Source organism: Trachinotus anak, unplaced genomic scaffold, assembly GCF_046630095.1.
Source record: "Trachinotus anak isolate AG129_WGS33_773 ecotype Australia unplaced genomic scaffold, CSIRO_AGI_Tana_v1 ptg000001l, whole genome shotgun sequence".
Classification (NCBI taxonomy): Eukaryota; Metazoa; Chordata; class Actinopteri; order Carangiformes; family Carangidae; genus Trachinotus; species Trachinotus anak.
In genome coordinates, this window is record NW_027273852.1 from 8,145,811 (window position 1) to 8,163,153 (window position 17,343).

Consider the following 17,343-nt stretch of genomic DNA (forward strand, 5'->3'; position numbering starts at 1 on the left):
CTGTTTTGATGTGTGTGTAGTTGTAATATTCTCTCAGTGTTATTGAATGTGACTTAAAGTTTGTACTATACATTTCTCAGTTCTTTTTCTTAAAGACATGTAATATTCCTTGGTATGTTATGGACTGTTTGTTGATATAGAGCCGTTACTGACTCACACAATGGTGTTACTGACATAATGTTTTTATTGCTCTTCAGTTCATTCCTATGCCCGTGTTATATGGAGTATTCCTTTATATGGGAGCATCTTCACTCAGAGGCATTCAGGTAAAATGATTTGAGCTTTGTTTTATTTCATGCAGCCTTTTTTGCTTTTTTGACATGAATGCCTTGATTGTCAGTGGTTTTAATACTACATCTGACAAAGTGACAATACATTTTTTATCATGTACATTTTGTTAGTTTCTCAGCATTAATGGCCACAACTAGAATCTGATATCTATAAGCGATCTGCTCTCCAAAATTTAACACTTTATGACTTGCACTGAATGTGAATTGGTATATAGCATTTTTTAAGATTATCTGTGGCTGAGATTAGACAGAGAGCTGGTCAGTGTTGTTAATTTGTAGACTCTTCCACCAGATAATCTGTGTAGGCTGTTAACTCTCCCCAAGCCACGATAGGAGATTGCCTCCATATTGTCTGGCTGCCCAGATAAAAAGTGTTAATTGGCCACTAGTGTGTTCCCACCATTTACAGAACACCTGACTGTGATTTAATTGCCCTGTTTAGCCTACTTCTTGTTTTCTTCCATTTTGACTACTTTCTATTGTTGGGTTTGAAAATGATATTTAAATTAAGACAAAAATAAACTTATCACCTCATTGTAATTACACGTCCAACAAACATAGCATTTTACCTTCTACTTTTAGCTTGATAGGTGTTGGACTTTCTCCACCAGCTAGTCAAGAATCGTTAATCATTTGTCCTCTCCAGTTCTTTGACCGCCTCACACTGTTCGGTATGCCGGCCAAGCACCAGCCAGACTTCATCTATCTACGACATGTACCCCTGAGGAAGGTGCACCTGTTCACCATCATCCAGCTCAGCTGTTTGGTTCTGCTCTGGGTCATCAAGACCTCCAAGGCTGCCATTGTCTTTCCTATGATGGTGTGTAAACAGTCCAGTTATACCATCTGCAGGCTCATCACATAATCAGCACAACTTTCACTAGACACCCAACTAAAGTGTTAACAGAGCTCAGTGTGTGAGCACAGGTATGTCAGTTGGGTCAGCACTGGGCACCACCCATCTATGCTGTGATAAATGCAGGAGTTTTCAGACAAAATAATATTAACACTTCATTAAAATCACTTAAAATTTGGTAGAGATCAATTCTGTTTCTCTGTGTTGGTTTTGATTTTTTCCAGCTGTTCTGTTGATATAATTTATAGACAGTTTTGCAGGTTTTTGTTAACCATTGCACCTGCCACAAATAATTTGGCCTCTTAATCTTACGTTGCTTTGAAATGTGCTGGTTGTCAGAGAGATTTTGTACACACAAATTGTACAGAGAGCACCGTATATATATTATTTTGTGTAGTCGAAATAGTTTGAGCTAGTACAAATGGAGATAATTTAAATTGATTTGCTGTCTGTCTTTCTGCATACATAACCTACTTTTCAGCGTTGTTTATTTGCTGCTGCCACCAATGCAATTTCTCATTTAACTCAATTTAACTCCACCTACCTCCTCAGCACAGCACCCTCCTTCATTAACACATATAATTTTTGCGCACTCAACTGTTTTGATTCTGTGTATCGATCCTGCAGGTGTTAGCTCTGGTGTTTATCAGGAAGCTAATGGACTGTATCTTCACTAAAAGAGAGCTGAGCTGGCTGGATGACCTCATGCCAGAGAGCAAGAAGAAGAAGCTTGAGGATGCTGAAGAGGTGCTGTTGCTTACGTTATCATAAACTATGCACTTTTTCACCACAACATGCCTACTAATGTTAATTTCATTTTATTCATATTCACATGAGTCATTTAATCTTCAGGAAGAGGAGCAGAGTATGCTGGCAGAAGATGAGGGAGTAGTGCAAGTGCCATTAGAAGGGTACAAGTAAGTTATATTACATGTGAAGTTTTTAAAGTAAATGTCGACTGGTTTCACTAAATTCCATTTCATGTGCAGTACATTTTTCTGTGAATTATTATCTGGCTTCTCTTTTTACAGAGGAATACCCATTATTAACATCACAGATGAAATGTCAAAGGGCTCTTTTGGAAATACTTGGAATGCCAACAGCTAAGACATTTGAGAAAGAATCAAGGCTTCGGAACATATGGTAAGACATTTTGTACTGTTGAATATACAGAAAGCTCACTCATTATAACCCCTGGTAATAGTTGGTTATTACAAATTACTCAAGCAACATACTTCAAAAAACCTAAATAAACCCCAAAAGATTTTGATAAGGAAAAAGTGCTCGTATTTATTCACAAGGTTGGCTGCCATTTGCTCATTGAATCTGTGGCTTCTTGTTCTGGTGGCATAGGCTTCATGTTCATCTGTAACTGTTTTAATTTAATTTCATCTGTCTAGGAAGCAGCAGGACAGTCCCTATAAAAGTCCAGATATATTTTTTAAAACTGGAATATAGGTCATGTAAGTCATTTTGTACTTGTTTCAAAAGTATTCTCCATCCATGTCTGTTTAATGCACTGTAGAGGTTCAACATGCTGTAGGTTACCTGCTTGCTTCACATTCATCATTAATTAAATTAACTTATGATAATTTAGATTTAAAGGGATAGTTCAAAATTTTTGGAAACATGCTTATTTTCTCTCTCGCTGAAAATAAAATGAGACAATCCATACCACTCTCATGTCTGTCTGATACATGACGCTGTCACCAATAGCTAGTTAGCTTAGCTTAGCACAGATACTGGAAACACAGGGAAACAGCTATCTTGGCTCTGTCCAAAGGTAACAAAATCAGCCTAGCAGCACTTATAAAGCACACATCTCTTTTCTCTTTTGTCTAATGGTTACAAAAAACCATGCGTAAAAATGATCTGCTCTGGGGGTTTTTTACCAGTTACTTTGTAGATTTAGAGTTGTACAATATGATCCAATAATGCAATACAATATAGACAGTATAGAATAATAAGACACCCTGGAGGGCTATACTGTATAATGACCTCTTTAACTTTTGTTACTGTAAGTACATTTTACTGATAATACTTTTACTCAACTAATATTTTTAATGCAGGACTCTCACTTGTAATCCAGTATTTTTACACGCAGTTCTATGCATAGTATTGACATACTGTATATCATCCAATGATACACTTATCTTTTCTTTCTTGATGCTAACAGTTTACCACAACACTCACAGTATTTCCTCACAACATGAGAGTGCAAGATGAGAAATGTAAGGCGAAGAAGATGAAGGACAGTGTTGTGAGTCTTTGTCACTGTCCCTTCTGTGTGTTTGTAAACAAATTTGCATTGTGTGCTGCAGTTTATGAATCCTTCAAGTTTAGTTTTGTAAATCTCTGTGCGTAAGTAATAACCATGTTTTCTGATGTGTCACAAATATTCTGCCTGTTCATGAACCAGTGAAACCTACTTTATAATTTTCTCATGTTGTTAATGTCAGATTGTACTTTCTAAATCTACATACTGCGTTTCTACAATGAATGTAAACTACAAAAATGGAAAAGGTTGGTCTGTTTTCAAGTTTGTATTTATTTTGGTATATACTTTGCATTTTGAGATACCGTCATATCAACATATCCTTCGATTCTCTATTTATATACAGATTCCGTATAGTTCTCTATTCTTGAAGTTCTCATTAGACATTAAATATGATGTGAAATTAAATATGAAGATCTAATAAATATTGTATAAGCCTAGGTCATTCCTGACAATAACCATGTACAAACCCTCTGAAAAGCCATATGTAAATGTACAAAATCCTTTAACATGCAAAAGTCTGTAATTATATATAATATACATATTTCTGATGTGTGTATACGGGACCATTTTGAATCCCACCTAATCATTTTGACTAGCAAGCTAAGTAGGGAATATTTGCTTTAAAGTACATTTATTAAAGGACAATATACATCTCTTCAGAACCAAATACAGAAGCACTTTTTTGCTAGAATATAGATACTCATTTATTTATATGAGAAATTATTTACCTGTATTTACTTTGTGGAATAAAATAAATATGTTTGCCACAGAATTCCTTGTAGCCTAACAGAGACTTTAAGTATTTCGCTTCCTCGTGTCAGTGTATTACTTGTATTGTAAATGTAAATTTAAATAGTCTATTAATGTGTTTTAAAGTTGTTATGAAGTTTAGGTTGTATAAATTAAGAGGTTTTATCATGAAGGAATTTAAGCCTAAAACATTCAAATCCTGATCCACATCTGAGGACTACAATGAGGTTGTAATACTGGTTTAAATGGGTTTATTTACCAAAAAAAAAAAAACTTAACAAGCACAACTTTATTATGTTTATTTTGTCAATGGTATTTTAACTTAATAAATTTCTATGAGCACTAGTGTGTCTTGTCATTGTCACATACACGCAATCCTAACTTTGCATTGCAAAAGTGGAAAGATGGGTAAGATTTTATAATGATGGTACAAAACACAAATGTAATGCATGACTTATGATTTAATACATGAATCCATTGAGGATATATCATGAATTTATGTTACTTACAATTAAGAAATGATCAAATCACTGCACTTGATAGCTCATCATTTAATGATTGCTCCTTCGTGTTACTTCAAACATTAATTGCAAAGCCTCTCAGAAAGCATAACAGTACATATTCTTACTCACTTTTAGTTACTTTTGGTTGGTTTTGGTTGACAAGTGAACCAGGTAACTAAAGTAATAATAAGTAATAAGCAACACTTAATGCATCTTATTCACACTCAATGTGCACTTTATTGGGTCAAGTCAAATTTCCTGATGCAGTCTAATTTATTTAAGACTATTTAAAAAATGTAAGACTTTAAACTAAAAGATGTGTCAGGTGTTTATTCTAATCTGCATCTTTGTCACAATGTTTATTTAGACTTGAATTTGATCAGTGACCACAGTCTTGTACAGTATCCCAGATACTTAAACTGTATTGTTTAGGCTCAAATCAGATGATTAAGTGGGTGCACATGTGTGATCACTCACTGCATTGAAATAGTACCTGCATGCGGGATGGCATGAATGAGACATCCCGAATCAGTGTTGCTGAGCAGAAATGCCCATTCTTAACCCTCAGAGATTTGGCCTAGTCAGGAGTGGGCAGGCCATTTGTAATCAACAGATGCTTTGAAGTGCTACAGATGACAGCTTAGAGATGTGGCACATCCCTCAGCATGTCAAGCTGCTGGCTCATGTGAATTATTGTTTTGTGTCAGTGCCAGGAGCAACTCAAGAGTGTCGACCCAGTCAGTGTTCCCACTGAGTCCGGCTTGATTGACATAATTTCCTTTTCTTTCATTTAGCACAACCCTCTTTGGCGTGCTGTCAGAGCATCACTGGGAAATCCCTCTCCAGTGAACAGCTGACAGGTGACACACATCATCTTGTTACCAGGTAGTAATCCCAGAGCACATTTCTCCCTGGAGAGTGGCGTGTTTATAGATTTTTGTTCTGCCTCCATAAACAGGAGGATCAAGAGAAACCAATGGCGCATGCTGTCAAATCTCCTCTTTTTGGCCAAACATTAACACTGATATTCATAGTAATATTTGATGAAGATGCTCAGCAGCTTTTATATTCTCATTAAACAACTATGCATGAAAAAAAGGTTCTCTAGGAAACTGCTATTGATTAAAATTACCATGTTTTTATTTTATTCAATTACTGATGGACATTAACAGGTGGATCCTGTGCCTAAAACATCATAATTTAACTTGAAATTCAGATCAATAATCTGATTGTATCTTATTGTTCCAAATTAATGTGAGACAAAAGATGAAAATGCCAAAAAAAGGAAAAAAAAACAATGTGAATGTTAGATAATAAAAAAAAAGTCGCACAGCTTTTATGATTGAGACGCATTTCAGACATACGGTAACTTTTTGCATTTTGACAATATTACCTTCAACCACTGAAGGCCAACGGAGCTTCTTATTGAATTTAATAGCATGACCAAGGAAAAGGCTAGTACAGATTGTAACACATATAATGGCACAGAGTTGGTGGGAGCTGTTGCATTATTTAGGGAGCTGGTGGGGCTCTGTGGTCGAGTCTACTCTCTTCTGCCTCGGCCGGTCTTCAGCCAGGACACAAACTCCTTGGCTGCCTGGTCCTGCAGGTAGGAGCTCACATCACTGGTGTAGGTGCCATCTGCATGGCGTCTAAATAGACTCCTGTAGAAACAGACGCATTTAGATGATGCAGTCGCAATAACTGTAAGCGTAACTGCGATACAAAAGGCTAAATAAGACTAACATTCACATTATTATAATAAACATTTTTGGGATATGCTTGATTTGACTTGAAATGACATCAGTGGTTTGGATGCAAACCCAGAGCCATATAACAATATACAGTGTTGAGGCCAGATTTTAATATTAAATAGATATTAAAGCCAGACTTGTGATTTTCTCGACATATTACAAAGTGAAATTACTGTATATTTTAAGTAATTTGACACCAAATTGAGGAGATTCAGTAAGAAAAGGACACACTCACCCGTTCCTTTTTGAGTTCTTTAGCCACTGGACAAAGTCTTGTGCTCTTCTTGTCTCCAGGTATTTACTGTAGTCGTTGGAAAATGTTCCCTCTGAATGTCTCTTCATGTTTGGGAGCTCAATGGGTTCAGTCAACATGGAGTTTTCAGTAATTAACCTAGGACAAGACATGTAATGGAAACAACTGATCTGAGCAGGACACACACTCACCTCAAACACTTCCCTCCCTGTCTGTGTGTTTATAAATGCCTACCTGCCTGTCTGTTCTCAGTGCTCATGCCTCCCTACCCCCTTTCTCTCTGTCCTTTCTCTCTCGCGCTTTCACAGCTCTTCATCCTGCTCCGTCACTCTGATCCACCAATCACTTCTCATGCGTTCCATAATCAGTTATCATAACTGTAAATTTTGATCTCATCAATGCTCTGGTCCTTGCTTGTGAAACTGCATTTTCAAAAGATTCAGTGACACTAAGCAGTACCTTCCTACGTGTTGTCATGCATCAGCAGGTGCTACGCTTATAAGCAACGGATTAAACCACATTGTAACTAGAAACATTAAAATAATAAAAATAACACATTAAAATGCATCAAACATAAAAGGAACCATCTCACATATCTCCCCTACACTATAAATTAAAACGAACTTTCCCCACATTTTTTTTTTAATTAAGAATTTCAGCTAACATAAGAAGAAATTACATGAATTCTATCTGTCTCTGCCTGTACTCCTTTAGATGTTTTTGGCCTGAACTGAAACCAAGTAAAAGAAAAACAACTCTACAACTAAAAAGCCTGAATAGTTCTGATGAGAGCTCTGCTGAATTGTTATTACACCACGATTCAATCCTCAGAAGCATGCTTTGAGCCACTGGGACATATGAATAATGTTAACATCTGGTTGCTTGCTTCCAAAGATCTAAATCTGTGATAAAAAAATTAACGTCGTGATGCACTTCATGTGCACAGCTCTGGATCTCTGTGCACAGAATGAGAAAAGCTAAAAAGTTGATCTTACATGGAGTTTCGATCTGTGTCCTGGTCTGGCACCTGCCAGCTGCTTTGGATGATGATGAGAAGCAGGAGTCCAGCCAAAGAGTGGGCGCTTTTCATTGTTTGAGCCTCTGAAAGATGAGCAAAGACAGAGAGAGAGAAACCGAGTGAGACTATTTAACTCAAGAACAATAGAATAAAAAGTTTATTTTGACAAGATATTCTGGATTTTAGAAAAAAATTGAAGGTACAAAAATTCTCACCTGTGCTCCTTCCTGTCGAGCGTCTGAGAGAATGATTGTAAAGTGTGCTGACTGGTGCCCTTCTTCTCTCTCAGCTTCTGGAGCTGTTTCATGGTCCCCTCTTGATCTGCTCAGTCTTATATAGTGGAGCTGAACAGCACTCTCCCAGGTGACTCCCCCGTCACAGAAACCTCAGCATATCCTCTGTTGCTCTCAACCCATTAGTCAGCTTCCGTCTCAGTCCACTGAATGTATTTGACTTAAAAAAAAAAAAGTACCAACAACTGAGTGATAAATGCTGCTCCTTCAGGTGTCACAGTCAAACATGACCTCTACCCTGACAAATAAATACTGGCACCCATATGTGTTTAAATTAAAACTGTCCTTCATTTTAGTAATTTATTTTTCTATAACAGACAAACCATGTAGAGATAGAAATATTTTTTTCATAATTTTATCCAGTATTCTTTCTTCATAATTTTCATGTTAAAACCTCTTGTGGGTTTATTGGGTTTTTTTTTATGCTTGAGTGTTACTTCATGTGGCCATATCGTGGAACATTTGTTGTTGAGAGAGACAAAATATCCATAGAACTTAACATACAGTATGTATTTACTGTAAGAATGTGTGGAAAAATCATTTGGACTATTTGGACTCGAGATAACTTCTGTTGTGATTTGAGGCTATATAAATAAAAATTGACTTGACTTGACTAGAAATGTACTATATGTAATGAGAAAAATAATGAAACTTTTATATTTCAAAATGATGTTTATTTTACCTTCATGACAGCACGACTGCAACATAAATGACAACATTCTACAGCAAATCAGTGCAGTGCAATTTAGATATTGTATGTTATCATATTCACAAAATGGCTATAAATGCATGCAATGGATTTAGTATGTTTCAAACAACACATATTCTGAAGAAAGTTCCACAAAATACAAACGCTCATTTGTACAAACAATTGAATATCCATTGCACATAAAAACGTCTACAAAACATTCAACCTGACACTTCAGAATATTAATAAGGTAAAAAAAAATATGCAAATTAGAAAACAAAAACACTGTGATAATCTTCACTATAAATGCTGTGACATTGTTCACATCTATTTGGGACTAAGGAGGCATTTCTGCAGGAAGAGACTCATGTGGTTGTATGTATGACGGAGGGCTGATCCACTGAGACCATGGTCCTTGTCAGTGTACCACTGAAATTTACACAAAATCATATTAGCACATAGAGTAAAATTCAGAATCGTATGTAACACTTCAAATCATACACGTTTTTGACTGTGCATAATAATACATGTTTTTCTCTTCATTAAATCAACACCGTCACAGCCAATATTAGTCCCACTTCCCTGAGCCAATATTTACCATTGTCTCAAAGTCCACTTGCTCGTCCACCAGAGCTTTAGAGATCTGTGCTGCCTGCTGGAAATGGACATTGTCTACAGGAAAGACAGTGCTGTCACTACGTGACTGAACATCAAAGCTCAAGTTTCCATCAAGGCAAACCAAAAGAGCCTATTTGTACAAGGCTTTACTGTGTTACCTGGTAGACTGATGAGAAATAGGGCTACCACATGTTAAGGTGAACAGTATTTGAATGAAACGACTGAACGTACCATCTGCTGTGCCATGAACCAATAGATAGTCTACACTTTTGAAGTTCTTTGCTCTGGCCGTCACTGTGGAATTCTGTTGAACAGAAGAGAAATTTTACATTTTACAATACATGTCTCAAGTCAGAAATGTGCTGCAGTATGAAAAGATGATTGTAACAGAGCTTGTATGATATTTACTATGTAAGCATCTGCATTGTCTGTGGGCTTCCCCATGTAGCGTTCAGTGTACACTGCATCTGCAAAAGAAAACCAATACCACAATTGTACATTGTGCATACAATGCAGTATAAAATGTGTCACACTGATTTTAAACATTAAAGTCTGTTTACAGGTCTTGGGGAGGAGCATTAAGGCTGCTAGCCTCAAGCACAGATGTTCGAATCTCAGAGAAGTTCGAATTTCCGAGAATTTCAAATCTTTGAGATGTTCAAATCTCGGAGAAGGTTGTATTTCCGACTGAACTGACAGCATTTGAATTGCACTGTGGATTAATTGTTTGCCAAAGCTGTCCACCAGTAGTCTGACAATGCCATAAGGTCACTGATATACTTGGCTTTTACCAATGCATACACGTAGATGACAGCTACAACACAAGTGTGTTTGTTGCTCGCCTACTTCCTGCCTATCTGGAGATGTGAGTGGGGCCCGATCATCCCCAGGTGAAAACAGAGTAGATTCCATTCGAATTTTCACTTTGGCAAAAAGCAAACAGAAGCCATAATGACACTAGAGGAGGTTACAATATTGGTTGTGTTGAGATGACGGTGGAGAAAAATGCAGTGGTGACGCTGTGGTTGGTATGTCAGGAGGAACAAGCTGCTGACCAAGCTTTCTGATACTGCCTCTCCCCAGTTATGTGCTGATTTACACCTCTTTGATACCTAGCACGCACAACCCATGCTCCAAAGTAAGGCAGGACATGTGACGTAGCTATGATGCACAAGGGAAACATGCATTTTAAAGAAAGTATATTAGCTGCAAGAGTGTAATGCTAAATCCGTGAAGTACTCTTTTGACTGCAGAAATTACTTTAAATGAGGAATACAGTGCTCTCAGAATTGACTGTGGAAATATGCACTATTGTTTGCACACATGCACACCCACCATAATATTCCCACTTTGCTACTGGAGCAATTGCTACTCCACACTTGAAGAGCCCAGTTCCAGCACCCAAGGCCATTGAGGTCACGTAACCACCATATGACTGAAGATCACAATGGATGAAATTTTGTGAATGCATACAAAGATAAAAATATTAAATACAAAGATAGATATGTGAGAAATACAGAGAACATCAAGACAGTGTACAACTTACCCAGCCCCATATTGCTATTCTGTCTTTGTCAATAAAACCCATGTCAATGAATTTCCTATAACATAGAAATCATTTATTATTAAAGCAATAAAGACATATTTGGGGGATCAACCAAACCAGACTTTTACTTTTACAATAATACTTTTTTTATGAATAGTGCAATGTATTTGTTTACCTCACAGCTGTTATCTGATCTTCCACTTCAAATGTCCCAAGGCGCCTGTAGATTGCGTGCAGTATCTCATCACCTTGGTAGCCACTTCCCCTTCCGTCAAAGCTGGCGAAGATGATCCCATGTGAACTGGAGAGGTACGTGCCCCAGTTTAGCTTGAAGCGATAGTCCACTCTCTGGCTGCAGGGGCCACCATACCTGCATGGGGCAGCGACAGCATGTGCCATTACATTTACACATGTTCGCCGGGTTCTATTAGGATGGGGTGCTGAGGAGGGTTTTTCACTTACACATCAATGAGAAGAGGATACTTTTTAGACTTCTTAAAATTTGGTGGCAACATCATTTGATACCAAAGATCTGTGGTGAGAAATATAAATTGTCAAAAGAGACAAGTGTAAGTAGAAAATGAAATTACATGTATCCATGTAACTTTAGTATCTAATAAACATTCAGAAATCTTTACTTCAGTACTAATCCATCAATTACATTATGTGCTTTAAGTCTTCAAAGGAGGATGCCACTTTTTAAATGATTAACAGTTAAATCTCATTATCTAAATGTAAAGCCCCCCTACACTACACACTCTCTACCCCTACAAACATGTGTTTTACTTTACTTGGATGTTTGACCTTCACTCTGCAGAACCGCATATGTGCAGAGTTGGACACTAGAAGGCTGTTTTCACATTCATCTGCTGAAGGGGGGGAGTTTCTCCCGAGCATGCATCATTTTGTGACATCTAAAATGGTTTGGAATTTGCGACCAATTTTGGTCCAAAATTCAACCTACATGTGTGTGACGTGGAAACTTGAAGCCTCCAGTGCACATACACTGAGAATGAACTTTTAGTGCACATATAAATCTTCTTTAGGATTTTTTTTAAACTAGTTTCTAATTTTTGTGTAGAAAAACCATTAAAAAACAAATTATCATTCAAAGCAGAATATATTATACATCTTTGAACATTTTGAAGGGGACCTTTAAATATGTATCGTCTCACCAAATCCTGCAATCTTAAGTGTGCCGTACTGCATTTTTGGCATTTGGAATTCTGACAGAATATTTTCCAGCTCCTTGTTGTCTTCAAGAACGGAGAGCGCTGAAAAAAAGATTAGATCATTAGATCATTTCAACTTTTACATCAAAAACATATACGAAATACACAAATTCATTTTGTGGAGCACAAACACAAAACTAGTTAAGTGCAATTAACCCTTCCTTTTCTTAAGGTCCTCATTTTGTTATAGCCTATTTTGCACAGGCACAATCTATAAACAAAACGATCACATCCACCACAAACATCTAGTGTGGTTTGCAGAAGTGCATTTTGTACTTTTTCAAAGATTTATTACACTTTATAAGCATTTTAAGCTGTGAAAATAGCAACAAAGAAACTTGGGGAGGAAGAAACAAAACATGTGGAATTGTTTTTTGATGACTAAAATCAAACCTGAACTGGTGTACAATCAGTCATCTGCTAAAAAAGACAGTATGTACAAAAGTGATTTGTTACTTTGTGAGAGTAATAATATATGTATATAAATAGTAATACATCTGTATCTGTGCTCATCTGACCAGCACTGAAAATGAAAAAAATATGAACTGACTGTAAAATGATGCAGATGCAGTAAATAATTCGACAGTGGGGTTGGAGTTAGAGCAAGAAACTTGGTAAATTTCATGAGTATACGTACCTGCACCTGAGCCCCTGTTGTCCCTGAGTGAGTAGAGGGGCAGTCCAGGTCCTGAGAAGAGAAAAAACAGAAAATGTACAAACACATTAAGTCTTCTGAACAACTTTAGCAATGACTATTTCAGCTCCGATTATGGTTCACAGATGCTCTGCACCACAAATAAATTCCCACAGATTAACCATGGATGAGTCATTGCTTCAGAGGAGGAGCGGGGAGGAAAAGGAAGGGGGAAACTTACCGAAACAGTCCATTCGGTAGTAAGAGGCGTCAAAGCTGAAGTAAGCTGAGTTGTACTGACACCTGTCCTTGTACACGTCGCAGGTGAGGCACTGAGGAGCAGAAGGGCTGCTTCCAATCATGACCCTGATCAACAACACAAGTAGAAACTCGTGTCCGTTATGTCATTCAGTTCGTGCTAGTTTGTGCTAATGCTGTAAATATTTTGTGTCTTCACTCTTTTTTCATTGGTCCTTATTAGCTTCAGCTAATGTGTTTGCAAATGTAAGTATGTGTACAGTATGTATACACATCTTTACATTAACGAGTACCAAAGGAAAACTAATACAAAAAAAAAAAAAAGAAGAAGAATTAGATTAGTCATCACTTAGAAAAACGAAGATATGCTTACTTGTAAACATTTCTCTTTCCAGGTATTCCTTCGTACTCATTACTCACAAAATATCTGTGAAAAAGGGTTTTACAATAGTCAGATCTACATATTTACTTTGTAATATTCTTGAAAAGTTTATGTAGTTTTCCCAGAGATGTACGGTATCATCACTCACATGGCATCATCTGTTAATTTGGATATAAAGATGACTTCCCACTTCCCAGAGGTAATGGGTTTTGCTTTGCCCTTAACAAAACACCCTTAGTGAATATAACACTCAAAGCTAAAGGTATATGAAAGTGACTGGACATTGTTTTTTGCGCGATTATGAATCAAAATACTTACATCTTTCACGTAATGAATATGTTTGTATCCCTGAGTGTCACTCATCACATTGTAGAAACTGAGTTTATCTTTCGCAAAGAAAAGAGGTAAGGGCACGTACTGAAAAACAAGGAAATATCTTATAGTCATACATCGAATCAAATGCTGAGGATCAATTAATATCATCAATGGTGGTAACTTTTTGGAAACTTACATGGCCGACCCAACCTGTCCTACTTGTGTGCTCGAATTTCTATAGAGAGTAGACACAGGAAGACATATGCAGTTGATTAGCATTTACTTCCATGAGCATAAAGGCAAATCACTGATCATGATCCTTTACATCATCTAAGTGGAGACCACTTAAGACTGACCCTGACCAGACAGGTAACCAGAGAGGTGACAGATACCTGCATTTCTCTCCAGCTGCTCCCATCAAAGTCATAGATCTGTACAACCATGTAATTCTGCTTCCTTGTGAGCCACTGCACAGCGACGCGTTCATCTGTAACCCAGGTCACTGAGCACAAAATGTGATCACTGAGTAAAGGCAACAGAAAGTGACAAGGTTTTCACATACGGCAGACCATGAAGATATTGTATTTGCCTCTGCTTGAAATGTAGTAGGATTTAAGTGATGCTATGAACTGAAGAATCTACAGACCCAGAAGCAATTGATGCAGGAGGAAGCACCTGTGTGCGGCGGGATGGATTTGTGGTATCAATCACAAACAGTTTCACCTTGGGAATTGACGACCCAGCCTTCAGCAAACACAAGAATATGATACATTCTTGATGAATAATTGCATGTCATGAGAGTGTTAGGATGATCCATTATGGAGAGGACGATGTGAGCAGAGAACAGTCTACAGTGTAAACTATAACATCTGATCTCTTAAATTGGTATCTTGCCTGTTAATAACTACATCCCATGCTTGAGAAAGACACATTAAAATCCCACCTTTGGGTATGGAACAGCCACTGTTTGAGGATATTGCTCAGATCCGTACCAAGAGAATTCCACTTTGTGAACTTCTGTATCGTTCAACTCCAGATAAGCCAAGTATTTTCCATTTATTGACCACCATATTGCCCCATTGGATGCAAACACTTCCTCTGAAATAGTTGGAGGGAAAAAAAGAACACAAAAAAACACTCAGTAACATCTTACACAGAGATGTGCACCTCTGAAATAATGAACATTACTTACCCTCATATACCCAGTCAGGGACACCATTAAGGATCTCATTCTTTTTCCCATTGTGAGTCACTTGTACAGCTTCAGCAGTGACATCAGTTTTGAGAAAAATGTTAAAGTCTGACACGTAAACCTGAAAATAAAATGTAGTTACTGTTTTTAATTATTGTAAATCCAAACCGGTCCTCAGATGAATCAACTTAATCAAAGACACTTGTTTTTAACAGCCTAGCAGGAACTTTCTATGTATTTTGCCAAATGCAATCAGCACATTGCTGCCTCTCCAATAGAGGAAGCATATGCCAAAACCTGTGATGCAGAAGTATTATTCACTTCCACTGAATGTGAGGACAAGGGTTCATGATAGCATGGTGCAAACTCACATATTTCTGTCCTGTTGGGGCCCAGGCAAAGTACTGCACAAAAGTTGGAAGATTTGCAGGTGTAACAAATGCTCTGCAATGGAATACGAAAATAATTGAGGGTCATAATCATGTAATCGATAATGTTTCTGTCAAACTTAATGTCACTGTAGAATTTGACAGGTTACCACCGTAAAAACATACAATTGCACCCGCTTTTCATTTGTTTCCAGTTTCCGAAATCCTGGTATTTAAGAGTGATACCTTGAGAATAAAACGCGTCTACTTACGAACGCTCCCTGTCATAGATGGAGTATGAGGCTGTGAATGAATGCCTCCATTTCTGTCGGATGATAAAGCACAAATCTTGTTCTCAGACTTGAGGAGTTAAACTACTGTAAAACATTACAAAGCTGGCTGGAGGGGTCTCTCACCTTTGTGAAATTGCTTTCAAAAGCGACGTATTTATAATCACCAGACAGCATGTAATGTGAAGCATCCACTTGGGCCTACAGTGAAAATGAAAATGGAAGTATTAGTGTTAACTATTACTCAGCACAGATAATATTGATGTGGATATTGTTACAAAATGGTCATATCTGAAAGAAAAAATATTACAAAGGTTGAATTGCTCAAATATAGTGACTTCTCATTTGTTTCAGCATTGTGGAGAAAGACATTCCCATCTGTTGTTTTATGCAGATATTCCTTATCTGCAGACAGTAAAGGACAACAAATACTCTTGTGAGAGATTTGTACACAACATGGAGATTCATCTATCATGAGGCCCAGAAGAACTAGCCCACTTGTATAATAGAGGTGATATTGACTGGCGGCGATACCTGATATCCAATACAAATTGTAGGAGCTCCACCTGATGGTGTTATTGAAGTAATCGTCAAGGGTGAATGGCCTTTTGGCGCCACCCTGCTCTGAAATGATGCAGATGAGATACAGCATTAACTCAGCACCAGAGCTTTGTTGCTCATAACAATGTCAGAGAGTGACTGGCACGGTTTTGCCTTGAAGCCTGAAATGAGAAACCTTCCATCCACACGGTGGTGCTGTTAGAGCTGCAAACCTCCTCCACATAACAACATAGTCCATATGAATCAGGTCATCAATTCCTGTCCCTTCACAAGTTTGTCACTCAGGCTAGATTAAAAAAAAGTGAACACATCTAGACTGCAAACCATGCAGCCATCTTTGTTACACAGCTGTTTTTGGTTAGAGTCACACTGACAGGCAGAGAGAGAGAGAGAGAAATGAACAGACAGGCCTGAGCCCACCAACTTACTGCTGTAATAAACCGCTGGGATTGTTATTAATGTGATGACGACAGCCGTCCCTACCAGCCCCCACCACACCTTGTTGCAGCCCTGTGAAAGGTGACACACACACACACACACACACACACACACACACACACACGCAAAGCTGCTAAAACACTCCCTGAAATCACTCAACATAAGCTGACACTGCAGGTTCTCGCTTTGTGGCTCCCTCAGTCATCCTAAAAGTGAGTTTCTACACTTTCCACAGGATCTCAACCTTCATCTAGAAATGCTTCCTCTGAATGTATGAAAACGTATCTTTCACTCCTGAAGCGGATAGTAAATCGATTACTGACCATGATGCAGCTGGAGTCGCAGTGAAGGTCTCAGCCTGTAGTAATCCTCACAGATCGCTGACGTTGGGTCTAAAAGTGACTTCTCGGGCAGGCGGCCAGCAGTTAACACACCCTCACGCCAAAAAACAATGACTTAAAGCTGAACATGGCAAACACAAGAAAGCTCGGCTTGCTCCCGCTTTTAGGTTGAGGCGGACTTCTCACTCTTCCCGCCGCACTCCCGAGGAGTCCGATACCAGGCGGAGATGAGTCCCTGAAGTCTGCAGCCTGCAACTTTCCAGGAGCGCACAACTTGCTGGTATTTGGGAAGTGGCTTTTTTTTTTTTTTTTTTTCGCCGAGGGCGCAAGTCGTCCACTCAACAAATGTGAGAACGCAGGCACAGTAACGCCAGAGTTTTACCTCCCACTTCAATTCAGCATGTTTATTCATACTCTCCAGTCGTCAAATTCACCATGATGACCCGCTCTTCAGCAGAGGAAGGTTATTCATGGGGGAAGAATAA

The 17,343-nt window shown here is 38.1% G+C and overlaps 3 protein-coding genes across 5 annotated transcripts in view; 1 reads left to right on the forward strand and 2 right to left on the reverse strand.

Moving 5' to 3' along the window:
- The window catches only part of LOC139615498 (sodium-driven chloride bicarbonate exchanger-like), a 42,639-nt gene extending 38,120 nt beyond the window's left edge, over positions 1–4,519 (forward strand). For 2 of the 3 annotated variants that reach the window (XM_071473535.1, XM_071473524.1), the window contains 6 exons: positions 198–266; positions 937–1,110; positions 1,774–1,893; positions 1,999–2,063; positions 2,178–2,289; positions 3,323–4,519. In XM_071473535.1, coding sequence (XP_071329636.1) covers positions 198–266; positions 937–1,110; positions 1,774–1,893; positions 1,999–2,063; positions 2,178–2,253 — 504 coding nt within the window. In that variant the 3' untranslated portion in view covers positions 2,254–2,289; positions 3,323–4,519. Of the gene's footprint in view, positions 1–197; positions 267–936; positions 1,111–1,773; positions 1,894–1,998; positions 2,064–2,177; positions 2,290–2,546; positions 2,610–3,322 lie in introns of all 3 variants that reach the window. The other variant, XR_011687532.1, reaches the window with a different exon arrangement.
- A 1,276-nt stretch (positions 4,520–5,795) lies between these two features.
- Positions 5,796–8,518, reverse strand: gcgb (glucagon b). Its single transcript, XM_071473711.1, has 4 exons — positions 7,918–8,518; positions 7,680–7,785; positions 6,667–6,822; positions 5,796–6,341 (listed from the first exon to the last, which is right to left on the reverse strand). The coding sequence occupies exons 2-4, from the start codon at positions 7,772–7,774 to the stop codon at positions 6,221–6,223; spliced, it is 372 nt and encodes a 123-aa protein (XP_071329812.1). The 5' UTR covers positions 7,775–7,785; positions 7,918–8,518; the 3' UTR covers positions 5,796–6,220.
- Positions 8,519–8,647: 129 nt separating this feature from the next.
- On the reverse strand, positions 8,648–17,276 carry fap (fibroblast activation protein, alpha). The gene is made up of 26 exons (XM_071473568.1): positions 16,841–17,276; positions 16,508–16,589; positions 16,053–16,142; positions 15,829–15,923; positions 15,645–15,719; positions 15,501–15,553; positions 15,232–15,304; positions 14,861–14,981; positions 14,612–14,766; positions 14,315–14,412; positions 14,061–14,190; positions 13,865–13,903; positions 13,672–13,770; positions 13,502–13,572; positions 13,345–13,398; positions 12,955–13,079; positions 12,717–12,767; positions 12,023–12,121; positions 11,310–11,379; positions 11,023–11,217; positions 10,848–10,902; positions 10,637–10,736; positions 9,710–9,768; positions 9,533–9,605; positions 9,282–9,355; positions 8,648–9,112 (listed from the first exon to the last, which is right to left on the reverse strand). The coding sequence occupies exons 1-26, from the start codon at positions 16,841–16,843 to the stop codon at positions 9,011–9,013; spliced, it is 2,241 nt and encodes a 746-aa protein (XP_071329669.1). The 5' UTR covers positions 16,844–17,276; the 3' UTR covers positions 8,648–9,010.
- Between the last annotated feature and the right edge of the window lie 67 nt (positions 17,277–17,343).